The sequence below is a fragment of the Lipotes vexillifer genome, unplaced genomic scaffold (assembly GCF_000442215.2).
Source record: "Lipotes vexillifer unplaced genomic scaffold, Lipotes_vexillifer_v1.1 scaffold231, whole genome shotgun sequence".
Lineage (NCBI taxonomy): Eukaryota > Metazoa > Chordata > Mammalia > Artiodactyla > Lipotidae > Lipotes > Lipotes vexillifer.
Genome location: NW_006791822.1, coordinates 1,494,287 through 1,509,896, shown reverse-complemented (window position 1 = coordinate 1,509,896; position 15,610 = coordinate 1,494,287). Strand labels below are relative to the sequence as shown.

The 15,610-nt window shown below is 39.6% G+C and overlaps 1 protein-coding gene across 1 annotated transcript; it reads right to left on the bottom strand.

Moving 5' to 3' along the window:
- Positions 1–3,646: 3,646 nt before the first annotated feature.
- NDNF (neuron derived neurotrophic factor) lies at positions 3,647–12,626 on the bottom strand. Its single transcript, XM_007464842.1, has 3 exons — positions 12,439–12,626; positions 6,713–6,837; positions 3,647–5,040 (listed from the first exon to the last, which is right to left on the bottom strand). Exons 1-3 carry the CDS (start codon positions 12,624–12,626, stop codon positions 3,647–3,649), a joined length of 1,707 nt encoding a protein of 568 aa, XP_007464904.1.
- Positions 12,627–15,610: the final 2,984 nt, after the last annotated feature.

The following is a 15,610-nucleotide window of genomic DNA, read 5'->3' as shown; positions in this document are numbered from 1 at the left end:
TCCTGCTGGTTTCAGGTCCAACAAATTCCTTGAATTGTATTCAAAACGTGTGTGTGTGTGTGTGTGTGTGTGTGTTTTCAATGGTGTCTGGACCTCCCAAACTATTAAAAACCATTAAAACTGATTTCAAACTCTAAAGTTCATCTAAGTGATTTTTTATTTGAAGTTGCTCCATTTGGCTTTTCAGGATACAAAGATCACAACTTTTCCAAGTGTATTCGGAGTAACTAAAATAAGCAATGCATATATCCTTTCCAGCACTAATCCTCTGATGCATGTTTAAAAAATTAATCTAGACATTGATTATAACTTAACCAAGAAAATCATCTGCTATAAACTTGTATAGATTCTGAATAGTTTTAGATTAAAATAATTGACTAATGAACTTAACAGCCTCAGTTTGTGTGTACATGCAAGCCTAGATCAGAATACTTTCTGTCTCTAAAACTAATCATAACTTTTTTTTTTCTTACAAGTTTGAAGTTGTCAGTTATGGGTTACACACACAGTCTTAATGAAATTTGAAATGGTCTTTAAGAATGAGTTGCTTTGAAGTCATAAATAAGACAAAAATTTTATTTCCTTTTGGAAAATAATCCATAAGTGACTTCTTTTCCCTAAGAATTGGTGATTTATATTCTAGTAAGGATTTTGGAGTCTAAGCAATTCTATTACTTATTTGTTTCGACTATGAGAACTTTCTTTTTATTTCTCTGGTATTCAATTTCCTTTTGCACCTGAAAAATAAAGATAGTGAACTCAAATAAAATGTCCTCAGAGATTCCTCCCTCCTCAATGATACTATGGCTATACTTGGTATTCTAAATGCCCTGTTCTCAATATAGCTATCCTGGAGCTTAATGGAGAAAAGGTGGTGCTTTCATATTAGCTTTCTAGTTCTTTTGTTAATTAAGAACAAATCTTTCTTTCTTGCCCTCAGTTCACCTGAATGCTCCTAAAATCTAAACACATTAGTAAATAAGAGAGCTTTGTTGTTAATAGGTTTCTCTCTTCCTTTACGAGAGATAGAAGTTTTACAATGTGTGTTTAATTTTCCCATAATTTTTAAAAGGCAAATTTCACCGGGGCCATGAAAGAATTCTCTGGTATATGCAGACTACATAGAAACCACCATCCCAGTTGGCTAAAAAATAAAAGCTCGGTTAAATTGATTTGGCCTGGCTCCCAGCTTTTCCCAGGCATTTAGCAATATCTGAGAGTTAAGTCCGTCACCTTCAGAAGCTGCAATAACTCTTTGATTCACTGTAGTCCCATTTAGCACATTGCTCTGTAATAATATATTTGTGAGTAATATGAGAAAGTTGATTCTCCTTCCAATGGCACCGTATTTATAACTTAGGATAAGAAGGTCTCTGGGATATTGTCAATTTTAAAGTTCTCCTTCCAAGTTGGTTGGTTATGTGGCCACTGGCGACATGCTCTTTCTTCCTTTTAAAAAATTATTTCAGGTGTCACAATGCTTCATACAGATATGATAAATTTTGTTTTGATATCTTAACACTGATGAATTGGATGACACATTTTTAGGGGGGATATTTTTTCCTACGGTGGTCCTTTCATAAGGACCACCACTTATACTCCCCAGCCATAGTGACTTTATACTCCATAAGAATGCTACTCGGGCTTCCCTGGTGGCGCAGTGGTTGAGAGTCTGCCTGCCGATGCAGGGGACGCGGGATTGTGCCCCGGTCCGGGAGGATCCCACATGCTGCGGAGCAGCTGGGCCTGTGAGCCATGGCCTCCGAGCCTGCGCGTCCAGAGCCTGTGCTCCGCAACGGCAGAGGCCACAACAGTGAGAGGCCCACATACCGCAAAAAAAATAAAAAGAATGCTACTCATGTACGCCCACCATATGAAAGGTGGTGCCAGCACATAGGGGAAATGTAGTGGTTAAGGAATTACACCTGCCCCACTTGTAGTTACAGAAACACTTTCTAATTTAGAATCATAGAATTCTACAAAAGACAACGTCTCATGATAGAAGGTATCCTATAATATCATCTTATCCAAATCTATCACCAACCTAATTTTATAAATGGGAAAGAGGAACAAGGGGAGGTAGCAGATTTTCCTAAAGCCACATAGCCTAGCTGACTGTAAATCCCAGACTCTTCTAAATCCTCCAGTGTTTTCATGACACATCGTGTATAGAACCTGTGGAGAATGAAACTATCTAAAACTGCCCTCTGTAAAGAGTTTTTGATAAATGAAGGTTTCTATTATTATTTGCCTAAATTTTATCTTACACCTAAATTACTTTTTGAAGATTCATGAAAAATCAAAGCTAAAAGTAACTGCTAATGTTACAAAACAGCAGCTTCCATATTTTTCTCATTACTAATTACAGTCCTAATTGGTGGTTGCTTAGTTGTTCCCACTAGAAATCAAAACAATTATTTTGCTAATATTCAAGCAGCTGGAAAATATTTGGCATATCCCAATTTTGTACTTAAAATAGATGGTTCTTTTTAAAATAGAGGTAATATATTTTAGGTTGTTAAGGACGATTTGTTGAATACTTATCAAGCTACAGTATTTTGAGGCTTGTCTTATTCTAAGTCCATTGGTGTGCTCTCAATTCTCACAACAGCTAGCTCCTATTCAATGTCAAAATACAAATTTCAATAACTGTCTCTAATGCCACAGTAACTTTAGAGAGATGCAGCATGCCTTTTAACTATTAAAAAAGGGTCAAACCTGGTGCAAAATTACATAAAGGCGCAGTTTGGGGGACAGAATAGAAATTGAATACACCAAGGTAGCTGCTTGGGAAAATGAACAGTATATAATCTAATATCTTTAATTTTATATACATGAATATAATGTATGTCAACTTTGTACATGAGATACATACAGTATTTAAACTTTTTACTCAACAGATAAGAATTTACAATAGGGCTTCCCTAGTGGCGCAGTGGTTGAGAGTCCGCCTGCCGATGCAGGGGACGCGGGTTCGTGCCCCGGTCCGGGAAGATCCCACATGCCGCAGAGCGGCTGGGCCCGTGAGCCATGGCCGTTGACCCTGCGCGTCCGGAGCCTGTGCTCCGCAACGGGAGAGGCCACAACAGTGAGAGGCCCGTGTACCGAAAAAAAAAAAAAAAAGAATTTACAATAGCAATAGAACTGACTAAAGGGCTGTCCACTTAATAGATTAGATCCGTACTTTAACAGGAAAAGAATTTAATAGTTTACAATCATAGAAACACTGACATTTAAAACAAGACTTTATAAAATAATTTATATATATCCTAACATCTATTGAGAGGAATAATTTGCATTTGTGGATGTGTGCAACGAATGGCATATTCAAAATTTTTAGGTGATAAAATAATTTAGAATTAGTTCATGCAGTGGTCAAAGCAAGGGATGGCGGTTCCTTCAAGATGTCCTCTCTCTTTGACATCAGTGGATATCAGATACACACTAGGTACCGTTGGGGCACACTAGACCGGGTCTCCTCCAACAATTACTTACATAAACATCAATATACTCCAGCTGATATCCTTTCTTCCATAGTACAAGTCCAGGTCACAACTTCTCTCAGCTGTGGGAGTAGTCAGTTTATACTTAAAGTGATGTAATGTCTCTGCTGGAGTTCTGAGTGATATGTCTCTATACCAGGTAACTAACAGAACTTCCTGGTTTTTACAACTTTACTCTGATACCTCACAGAGTGCCCCCCATGTCCTGTGACATAAACATCCAGCAGGTAAGATTTTCCAGGCTGAAGACCTTTAATTGTTTCTGTGGTCACTGCTCTGTGCAGGTTTTGACTGTGGAAATATTTACAGAGGACCTTCTCTGATTTCTTCCTTGTATCTGGTCCAAGGCATTGGTTTTGCTCTCTTTTCTTCTGGTCTTCACTGTAATTATCATCCACTTCCTTTTTGTAGATGCAAAACTTGTTCCTTTCCTGGGTGCCTAGCCAAGCCACGGTGGCTGAAGAACAGGTACGCAGCTTGTCGAAGGCTTTGATGCGTGTGTCTTCAGGGAGAGAGGGAAATGACTGCTTACTGGGCCTGGTGGTAGCTAGTACTTTCAACATAGATGCTCCCTTCCTGTTTCCTTTCAGTCGAATGAGATATTTGGCTTTAGGTTTTCCTCTCAGCTGAAACTGTCGAATGCCTTCCACGTTCTGAGACAGAAGAAGTTTCCCATCTCTTCTCACTTGGATTTGGACAGCGTCCAGACAAGAGTGAATAAATAAGGTGACTTTTTGGTGAGATGAGACTGGAGCAAACCGTAGAAACTTTGCCCCCTTCCTTCTCACGAACACATCCGTAACTTTCCCATCTTTCAGCTCAACTGTCTTCTGTTTCGCTTCTTCCTTGGTCCTGGCAAAGGTGCCCACGTAAGCAGTGCTCATACTGCTGTTGCTGTTGGCCACGAAGACGTCAAAGTAGTACTGCGTATCGGGTTTCAGATCTGAGACGGTGAAGATATTCTTGTTTCCTATGCAGATTTTCTGAATGTCAACCTTGGGCCTCGAGTAGGCATGCCTCCCCAGTTTTGGAGACGGCTTTGTCAGGAAGCTGTGCTCTTTACCTGAATTGTCCGAAGCAAATCCGAAGTGGGCAAAGTCAAAAGGGCTGAAGTCCAGACCGGGCTTTGGTGCCATCATGAAAGCGTCGTCTGCACTCAACTTCGCTTCCACTGCGCAGAGACTTTTGAAATTGTGCTCTTTGTTGATGACCACACAGTACTGAATGGGTTGTTTCAGCAAAGAGGCCGTGGGGCTCGGTTTCCAAGCCAGAGTGACCGTGGTGCATCCCAGGGAGGTAACGTCGACTCTTGGGTCATAAGGTAATTCAGGGTAGGGCTGGTCAGACTCTGGAGTTGTGGTGGCATATACTTTGAAATGTGTGTCTTTCTCTGTTGAAAGAAGCTCCAACTGATATAAACCAGATGGAGAACTAGAAGACATGAAATATTCCACGTCGTTGCCTTTGTAGGAGAATAACTCTGCACCTTCCTCATTAATGATCTGCTGCTTCTGCTGAGCCAGAGGCTCTGGATCACCTAAAAGACACAAGAGAAGCACAGCCTACACGTCAGGGCATGTGCTGTGGCTTGCCAACCTTAAATTGTGTTCTTAAGACAATTAAATTTCATTTTTCTCCATTATAAAAAGAATACATGTTCCCAGTAGAAAACTGGGAGATAGAGAACAAGATAAAAAAAAACCATCCATTAATACAAGATCCACGTAGTCCTTTATTAGCAGTTTGGTCTATTTCTATCAGTCTTCCTTCTACACATGTTTATGCAGTTGGTATTATTTTCTCTTATTTTTCTCTGCAACTTTATAACATTTATTATCATGCATATACGTACCTAGAGAAACCTCCATTTTTCTCACTTAATATTATATCATAAAAATGAAACTGTTGGTTAATTTTTGACCATTATAATAATGCTGTTATATATATAAGGCTTTTCTGATTTTACATTATTTCTTCAGGATAGATTCCAGCTGGGAGAATTTTTAGGTCAAAGACTGCAAACCTCTTAGAGACTAATCCCTACTGTCAATCTGCTTTTACCAGAAGGGTTCTGTCAGTTTGCACTTGGATGGCTAGCCATTTCACTAATTTCACTTTTGTTAGTAGGACTGGACAATCTCATTAAAATATAGAATATAAAGTACCAGTAAGAGGACCTAATTTTCAACTTGTAGAACACGTGCTCAGGAGGAATATAGGGAAAGGACTGAAACTAAAATAATGTTTTCCATTTTTTGTTACTATTAATATCAGATGTCACACAAATATCGGTGTTAGAAGACCCAGAGAAGGACTGTGTAGCTAGAGTGGGAATGGATATTTTCCAGCTGATCACTGCAGGTTGAGAGTGAGGTATGTAGAATTTCATATTCCTAAACCATGCAATTAACACAATCATCATGTGACTATTCATTCTATCTCAATCTCATCACTCCCCATACGCCCTTTCGATATTTTCCTAATTACAGTGTTCCCACATCACTATAAGTATCCAGCTCGCTAACATCCTGTCATGGCACCCATCTCAAGCCTTCACTTTAAGCTAGGATGCCTTTGCCCCTTAAAGGGAGGCAGCGTCAACCCGGGGCCTCATACAGACTCTACTCATTTCTTTGTATCTGTCATTTGCTTTCCACCATCTGCATCGTCTTCAAATGCTTGACCTATTCCTCCTGACTTTCTTCTCATCCTGGACTTTCCGTGGTGCTCAATGCTCTTTTGTTCTCTCTTTGTGGCTACCCTTTACTCCCCAGAGATCAGAGGCTCTTATCCTTGGGTGCATATTAGATTCACCTGGAGGGGAACTTTTACCATCCCAATGTCCAGACCCCACCCCAGGGCAATTAAATCACAACCTCGTAGGTAGGATGCAGGCGTCAGTAGCATATACAGCCCTCAGTGGTGAGTCCAGTGCTTAGGCAAGACTGCAAACCACAGCCAGGGAACCCGATGCTCACCTCTTGCCTTTCCTCACTCCTTCAGCCCACACACCTGTCTCCCTCAACCTTTTATTTCACCAAATCACCGCCATCTGATGTCATCCTCCGTTTCCCCCATCTCCAACCCGAAATCTCCAGCTTCCCCCATGCATCCATGCTGGTTTTTCTTACTAAGAGAAGGCTGTCTGTCTCATAAGCCTTTCAGCAATCCATCCAGAGGTCTGGAGCCAGGTCTGCCGCGCCGCTTACCTGAGCCTTCCCCGCTCGCCTCCTCTGGCAGCTCCTGGAGGCTCAGTGTCCACGCTAAGGGCGCATCGCAGGGAGTCACTGTGACTGACAACGGTGTGTTGTCTTCTTCAACCACAAAGAAATACCTGGGTGAAAGTGGACCACTTCAGACCGAGGTAATTCATCCTAACACTTACAACCAAGATTAGTGGGAAAAGTCGCTTGGTTTAATTTGTATTCACTTAACAGAAAATCCAACTGGCTATCTGACACAAATCATATTTTCAGCAGTAACTGTGGAAGTCCAATAGCCCAAGGTTCTGCGACCAGATTTACCATCGACACAGTCTGAAATAATTGAAAGACATTGAACCAAAATGTGGAGTTTGGGTGTTACTTGAGTTAAGAATCAACACTTACCAGTTTGGGGGTGTTATTTAACACCAGTGCAAAGTAAGTCACAACCAAGAGGAATTTCCAGGTACGTTGCCCTATAGGTACTGCATTTTCCATAAATTTGGCGATGAATTTATAAGTTACCCCAAGGGCGCTCTAAAGCACCAACCATTCCAAAAGATCATTTTCACAGCAATGTCCTTCTAAAATGCATGTTGGTCTCTGGCAAAACAACACTGTATTCAGGCTTTTACAATCTTGACTTTTGTTCACAGTTTTCTATTCCATATCCTTTTGGAGAGAGGTATCTAATGATCATTTGAGAAATATTTTTAAAAGGTAAAGATAACTGTGTCAGTCAGTGGAAAGACATATTTCTCTATCACTAAGATTTTATGTTGAATCAATAACCTAGTGATTTGAAAACATTTTAAAAGAACAAAACATTCTCCTCTATGCTTTCCCCTTAGATTTTTTTAAATGATGTCTCAAAAGAACTTTTAAGTAGAATAAAAATATTGCCTATGTATAACAATGCTATATATTCTTACTCGGAATAATTTAGATGATTCCAATTATCTTTCAAAGCCCATAATCTTGCAAGGGAGGAAACAGTGGTTTCCTCACTGGTTTCACGGCAAAAAATAAGCAACTTTCACCTCCTAGAGATTGCACCTCCTGGGTACCTCTTTGCCTCTCGATTCTCTCTATATCTACCCCAACACCCTCTCCAAACTGACCACCGTGGCCAGCTGCTCCAACAGTCTCCTCTGCAGTTCTTCTCACCTCCTCGACCTCTAACCCATGGGGTGAACCAAGGGCCTGTGCCAGGACACTCTTTTCTACCCATGCTCATTACCTGTGTGATCTCACCCAGGCTCACAGCTTTAAGCTCTTCTATTTTAATGATTCCCAAATGTAAATTGTAAGCCTGAACTCTTAGCTAAATTTTAGAGACAACTATCTTCTTGCCATCTTCCTTTAGAGATTACTGAAAATTTCAGACTTAAGATGTCTAATCCAAACTTCTCATTCTCTCGTCAAACCAACTTCTCCTGCAGTCTGTCTCTACTCAGTAAATGACAGCCCTAACCTTCCAGTTAGAGGCATTTTAGAGGCATTCTTGACTTTTTCTTACTCTTCCACTCCACATACACTGAATCAGCAGTCATTTTTTTTTTTTTTGGCTTCATCTTTAAAATATACCCAGAGTCCATCCCTTTGTTCCACTTTCCCTGTTACTGCCAGATCAAGCCACCATTTTTTCTTGTCTGAGCATTGCAATAGCCTTTTACTGGTCTTGTTTCCACTTTGACCCCCTTAGTTTATTTAACTCCTTCCAGGAGGAGATATCCATGTACACCTAAGTCTGAACACACTCGCTGCAAACCCTCCAGGAGCTTCTTGTCTCATTCAGAACTTGCAATGATTTGCATCCCCAACCAAATCTCTAAACTTGTCTCCTCTATTCTCTCCCTTCTTTACTCAGCTCCTTGTTCTCTGTGGAATGATTATGGCACACTCTTGCCTCAGGGCCTCTGAACTTGCTGTTTCTCCATCTGAGACGCTCATCCTCCAGCTGTTGACCTTACACGCTCAGTCACTGCATCAACTCTCTTCTCTAGAGTCGGTCACCATCTCGCCATAGACCGACTCTGACCCCTTATGTAAGACATCACCTTCCTATCCGTGAAGCTTTTCTACTCTTCATTTTTCTTCAAAGCACTTATCACTACCTGATGTATTATATATACCTGTGTTTGTTTTTTTATTTTTCCACCTCCCCCAACTAGAATGAAAGCTACAAGAGGGCAGGGCATTTGGTTCATTGATGAAGACTTAGAGACTAAAATAATTATTAATAAATATTTGTTGAATTAATGAATGAATAAGTTTAGCTTTTCACTTTTGGGGAAAAGAAGTCCTTAATTGTTCAGAGAGTCTACAACTTCCCCAGCAGTGGGGCCTCCGCCTACCTCACTGTCATGTCATCATCCCTTTTGCTTTCTGTGCTCGAACCACATAGGGCTTCTTTGAGCCATTGGGATGTTGTTTGCTCTGCCTGAAATACACCCCTTAGTCCTTACTAATATTTGTAAATAAATAATTTTTTAATTGAAATATAGTTGATGTATATGCCCTTACTAATATTTGTCACTTCTTCAGGGATGCCTTCTCTAACTGTTCTGGCTCAGGTTCTCTCACATACTCCGAGTGTCCTATGCTTTTCACTTTGGGTACCTATTGCAATTTGTTACTATATATTTATATTATTATTCGATTAATGTCATTTTCCCAACAAAGGCCCACTTAGGGTTCATTTTCCATGTCATTTTATTCTCAGCATTTAGCACAGATTTCTGCATGTAGAAGATACTTGATAAACTCTTCTTAATGAATGCATTACTAAATGAATAAACAGAACCCAAGAATCATACACCTACCTTATTCTAGCCTTACGATACCTACACTTAGTCTGTTTCTACCTGAAGATACTGAATCTGAATGGAAATATATGTGCTTTCCCCCCTTCACTATTCCAAGATGAATTAGGAGCTGGAGGGTGGAAATAGGGCTGTGGAAGGACAAATAAAGTGAAGACTCTATAAAAGCAAAAAAAGCTTGTTCGGAATATAGTAAACTTAGGCAATCGTCCAAACAAAATAACTAGATGATTGCACTCTTTACTGTATGGAAATTTTATGGACTTAAGCATCCCTAAAGACAGGTGTCAGATGGTTTAATTTTCAAATTCAGTCAACTTTTGGAGAGTAGAATTTTGTTCCTTTGGCCAGGTTGCATAGGTGATATTAACCACATAAACGTGACTGAACCTATGAACATTACAAAGAATTAGGTAAGACAAAATAATTTATTTAGCATCGTGTAATTTTAAAAGTATTCAAAACTTTTTAGTTTTGTTTGTTTTTGGTTTTTCTGTGGGTAGCAGAGCTAACCAGTGCTGAAATCAATGTGCATGTTCAGCTATTATCTTCTGTTCTCATTTCAATCAAGAAAGTAATTTATTTCCCAAAGTATGCAACTGTGTCTTAGTAACTTTAATACAGGCCATAAGCAACCAATAACAGAGAAAACAATGCTTGCATTCCACAGGGTAATCATTATACATATAAAACATCAGAGAGTCCCTCTAAGTCAACATTTTCATATGGAAGCACTTATGATTAGGGATAAAAGACAATCTGAATAAACTTTAACAATTTGACAAACATTTATTGTCTACCATGCACAGTGCACTCGTGGAAGGGAGCTGCAATCAGAGATGATAGGGCACGATCTATGAGCACCAGGTATTTACTGGCTAGTGAGGGAGACAGAAATGTGATAAATATGCTCCAAATTATAAGGCCAGAGCTGAGGGATAAACACTCCGTGAACCATTTAGACTTTGGAATTTATGTATAAACATAAGAATAATTAATGAATTTGTTTTCTTTTGCTATTCTCTGCTTCCAAACTTTATCTGGAATTTCATCTTTAGTTGTAATATCAACAATGTCTATGTGTGTTCTCCCATCACATATTTTACCCCTAGAAATGACTGTGGCCACAACTCTTTATTTAACTATTGTTAACATTGCATCCAAATGTAGATATCAAAGTCTCCAATCATGATTTGTGTGTGGGGGGGGAAAAACCCAAAAGAATGAACAAATAAAAGAAATAAAAACAGAAGGAGGAAAGAAGCATGTGTTGTTTTGAAATGTCTTATAATAAAAACATGTTGCTTCAAAGAAAAAAAAATGTAATTTTAAGACAGCGCTTAGAACCAAAACTTATTTAATTTTTAAGAGACTGGAGGATCAAAGATAAACCATTTATTTGATTAAGTGAAAGTATTACATAATGAGGAATGCTGCATTTTAAAGAACACTGCAAAGCAGTGCACAAGTACATTTGGGAAATCAAAGTAATTTTTAAAGAAAAATTTGGATTCACTCAAAAGTTTCAAGAGACAAAAGAATATGACAAGCAAAATGGTTCGGCATGAATTCAGCTGATATTTAAGACTAATTTGAATCATTAAAACTGCCTCCTCTACCCTTCCTTGTGTTCACAGACTAAGTCTCTGTAAATACTAAGACATCAAGTTCCTTTAGTGTAATCATCCTTGCATTTTGTGCCTTCACTCTTAGGAATGTCATTGAAAGGGTCATAATTCTTTTATATATTACTGACAAATCAGTTCCTAATCTATTACATCCATTCAAACAAATAATTTCATTCAGATGGTGCTGAAATGATACCCAAACAATAGGTCACACCAGTCAAAATATGAAAACTGATTATCTACTCTCACACAGACTGACCGGATGGTAATGTGTCTGTGCCATTCAGTGGAAGAGGAGCACCACGTTCCATTCTTATTGTCAATTAAAACTGAAGTGACGGGGCTTCCCTGGTGGCGCAGTGGTTGAGTCCGCCTGCTGATGCAGGGGACACGGGTTCGTGCCCCAGTCCGGGAAGATCCCACATGCCGCGGAGCGGCTGGGCCCGTGAGTCATGGCTGCTGAGCCTGCGCGTCCGGAGCCTGTGCTCCGCAACGGGAGAGGCCACAACAGTGAGAGGCCCGCGTACCAAGAAATAAAAAACAAAAAAAAACTGAAGTGACAAGAGAAAGACGACAATAATTTGATACACCTCAATCTTTGGAAAATGGATTATTGATGACATGACATAGTTTTATCCTTTGGAATGCCAAGGTGCCCTAGGTTAAAAGGAGAAACTGTTTTTGAAATATGATAAAGAGGAGTTTGGGTACTGCAAAGTAAGTAACTTTAAATATAATTCGTTTATATGATTGATTGATTCATTTATATACGTTGATATATGTAAGTTTTAAAGGTCAAAATACTTAGAAGCATTATGTGATTTCAATATGTTGATGTTGGAGTGAAGATAAGTGAGGGGCCAGTTTTTATCTCTGTTTGGTTTGATGCTTTCAGAACCAATCATATTGATCAAAGAAATATCCTTACAAGCCAATGCAAATCCTTGAAGAATCATATGTGTTCAATTAATTGCATTAATCCTGTAGAGTCATTCTTAGAAACTTCCTACCATCCTGAAGAAAAGAAAATGACCATTCCAAAACGTTAGACATGCAAGGACTTCTCTCTCCACCCAAAAGATCACAATCAGAGAGAATCAAAGAGATGTCTAATGGCTAGACGTTGCACTGCCGTTTTATTTTCTTACTTAGAGAAAAATAGGCAATGCTATCCAGAGGTTGATTGCAAATTACCTAAACTAAGTCTAAAAGGTCACTTTCTTTTTCAGAGACACCCGTTCTGAGCTTATTGATAAAGGAAGTCCTGCAGGGAGAATACCTTTTAGGTGTGTCTCTAAAGAGATAACTGCTAATTTCAGCTCCATCTGGAATTACTGACGAATCATGAAAAAATGCCTTGTCCCGAATTTGCATCTGAAAGAGTTCTTCATCTCGAGTGGGTAGCTTCTGGGTCCTGGAGCTGAGTGGTAACAGCAGCCACAGCATACACCAGCGGAGAGGCACCATCCTGGGACAACAAAAAGAATTGCTTACATTAATTTTACAGGCAAAACACTTGGGCAAGTTGCGAACTTTCTGAAGGGTTCACACTATTTGGTTTTGACAGAAAGAGCTGTATCATGTATTTTGGATACATGCACATGAGCTTTAAGGCGACTTTCCAGTTCTTTTTGTTTTTCAAAGTATTTCAACAAGTTGATAATGAATTCACCAGAATTTCAGATATTAAAAAGCTTTTGAAACAAAAGGACTCTTGGTGCATTAACTTCCTTGGGTATTCAGAGAGAAAAGTCCCCCCTTCGTTATGGCAGAAGCCAATATGGTCATTGTAGACATCTCCATACAAATGTCTCAAAGCTTGAACCATAACATAAGTCACAGAGACCCACTGAGAGCCAGAAAATTACCACTACACAGTTACCTTTCTTCTTCCTTAAAACTTGACTAAGGATCATATATAGAATTATTCTGCAAATCAGATTTTCATAAATCAGAGATTTTGAGATTATAAAGTTTAACTTTCTTATAGGATAAGCAATTTGTCTAAAATCCCAAGGTGAGTTATTTGCCAATGTCTAGTATTACAGTTTTACCAGACTCTTCAACACAACACTTACATATAAACTTTTACCATATTAAAAAGTGGGCTTGGATTCCCACTTCAAATCAAGAAAGACCACTGGGGACTTCCCTGGTGGTTCGGTGGTTAAGACTCCGCGCTTCCAATGCAGGGGGAGAGGGTTCCATCCCTGGTTGGTCGGGGAGCTAAAATCCCACATGCCCTGCGGCGCAGCCAAAAAAAAAAAAAAAACTTTGGAAAGTTCTATACTTAGGTCACTTGTCTTAACCTCCAGCAGAGTTATATATTTACCACTCCAGTTTTCATTGAGTTACATTTTGACATTTATCACTGACTTTCATAAAAAATCCTATAATCAGGGCTTCCCTGGTGGCGCAGTGGTTGAGAGTCCGCCTGCCGATGCAGGGGACACGGGTTCGTGCCCCGGTCGGGGAGGAACCCACATGCCACGGAGCGGCTGGGCCCGTGAGCCATGGCCCCTGAGCCTGCGCGTCCGGAGTCTGTGCTCCGCAATGGGAGAGGCCACAACAGTGAGAGGCCCGCGTACCGCAAAAAAAAAAAAAAAAAAATAGAAAATCCTATAAGCAATCATGGATCATTCTCTAGGGCACCTTGCTCTAGGGATTGTTTCAAGGACACCATATTCTACGTTTCCCTATCCCAACAGGAAGATGCAGGTAGGCGAGTTCTTTTCACCTCAAGTGCTAATGAAAGGCTTTGCTTCCTTTGAAGATTTGGTGCCTGTTTTCCTCACAGAAAAAACTAGGCAAGGAGTTGTTTTCCCTTATCTCTTTTGACAACATACATCAGGGAATTCAAGCATTAGGGAAATATAGTGTTTTTACATTGAAGTGCTTTAAACAGTGAGAAAGTCAAATGCAAATATTTGCGATAATTTGAAATGAAGAGAATGCCAGTTTTATTTCTAAATAGTCATTGCTATAGCTATGCGGTCACCTCTAAAACCATCATTTGACTTTAAGTTTTCTTTGAGTGCTACCAAAAATAGATTCATACAACTGAAAATAGTTTTTTGAAGGGAATAAGCTTTTCTTTTTTCTATGAGAGTTTGAGAAGTAATTTTTCCCAGTGAGCTTGCTCAGAAAGTTCCTTTAACTTACTTTTTCAAAATTTGCTTTCTGCCATGTGCTCTGCAATTTTCCATATAAATATCTGCAGTAATTAAGAGTTACTATGTGCAAAACACGGTGCTAAGTTGCATTTATATTCACAATAACCTTGTGAAGTAGGTGCTATTCTTATATAAGTATAAACCTCCTTTAACATAAGCAGAGAAAGGATATAAACCCAAGTGAATCTGACGGCAGAGCCCAAACATTTATTTCCCATCCTATTTCTCAATTGTATTGCCATTGAATGAGAGTTTGACTGAGAGCTAAGAAACTTGACTTTTTAGTTTCAGTTGCTAACTAGAAGTGTAATCTTAGGCAATTCACTCAAAATTCTGGACCTCAATTTTATGAAGGGTTTGGATGGATGATCTCTAAACTCTCAAAACAAATGATGATTCTGAGACTGAACAAATAGCTAGCAGTTTAGGAATAAGAACAGGCCTCCTTGAGTTTCATTAAATAAGCTGTCCCTCAGATATCCAGGTGATTGTCAAGGTGGAATCCAAGGAAAGTTGGGGATATAAACGAGACGTCATGGGAGTTACTAACAGCAAACAAAGGTTATATCTACAAAAGATGGCTGGGGGGATCAAAAATCAAAGCTCAGTGAACCTATTCAAAACAAATAGGGACATGGTGGGGTAAACTGAATGGGGCCACCACTGACGACCCTCAGTCCCTGTCCTCTGATGCCCTTCATCCTGTAGCTAACAGAAACGGAAAATCTGAATAGAATTTGATATGCCGTCCCTATAAAGAAATACTTATTATTTCAGCATAATAGAACACATTCAGTTTACTTTGTAGTAGCATCTCTGAAAGTTTGCCTCCTGAGAGCAGAAGAGGCCAGATAATAAAATATGCCTCTTTAGAAATGGTTAGAATTTGGCTTTCCATATTTATTAGGAACTTAGAGCAAACATGCCATGGCAGCACTTGAGTGTGAGATACTTGGGCGTATTTGCCCTAGAACCACTTAAGGGCAGCCTTCTCTCATTAGCCCCACATTTGCCCTCAAGGCTGTCAATTGCACAGTACCACTGCACAGCTGAACAGGACCAAGCTGCCCAATGCCCCTGGGTATTTGGGATATTTAGGTCAGCCCCAGAGTTAGAGAGGTAGCATGTTATGACTGGTGGGAATTTTCCCAGCAATCTCAGCTGCCTGTGGGAGGAACTTTCTCTTTATTAAATCAGCTAATAAGAAGAGATGAATTTTGAGTTAATAACAATATTAAGAGTGCTGCATGCCAGGCACTCTTCTAAGTGCTTCATATC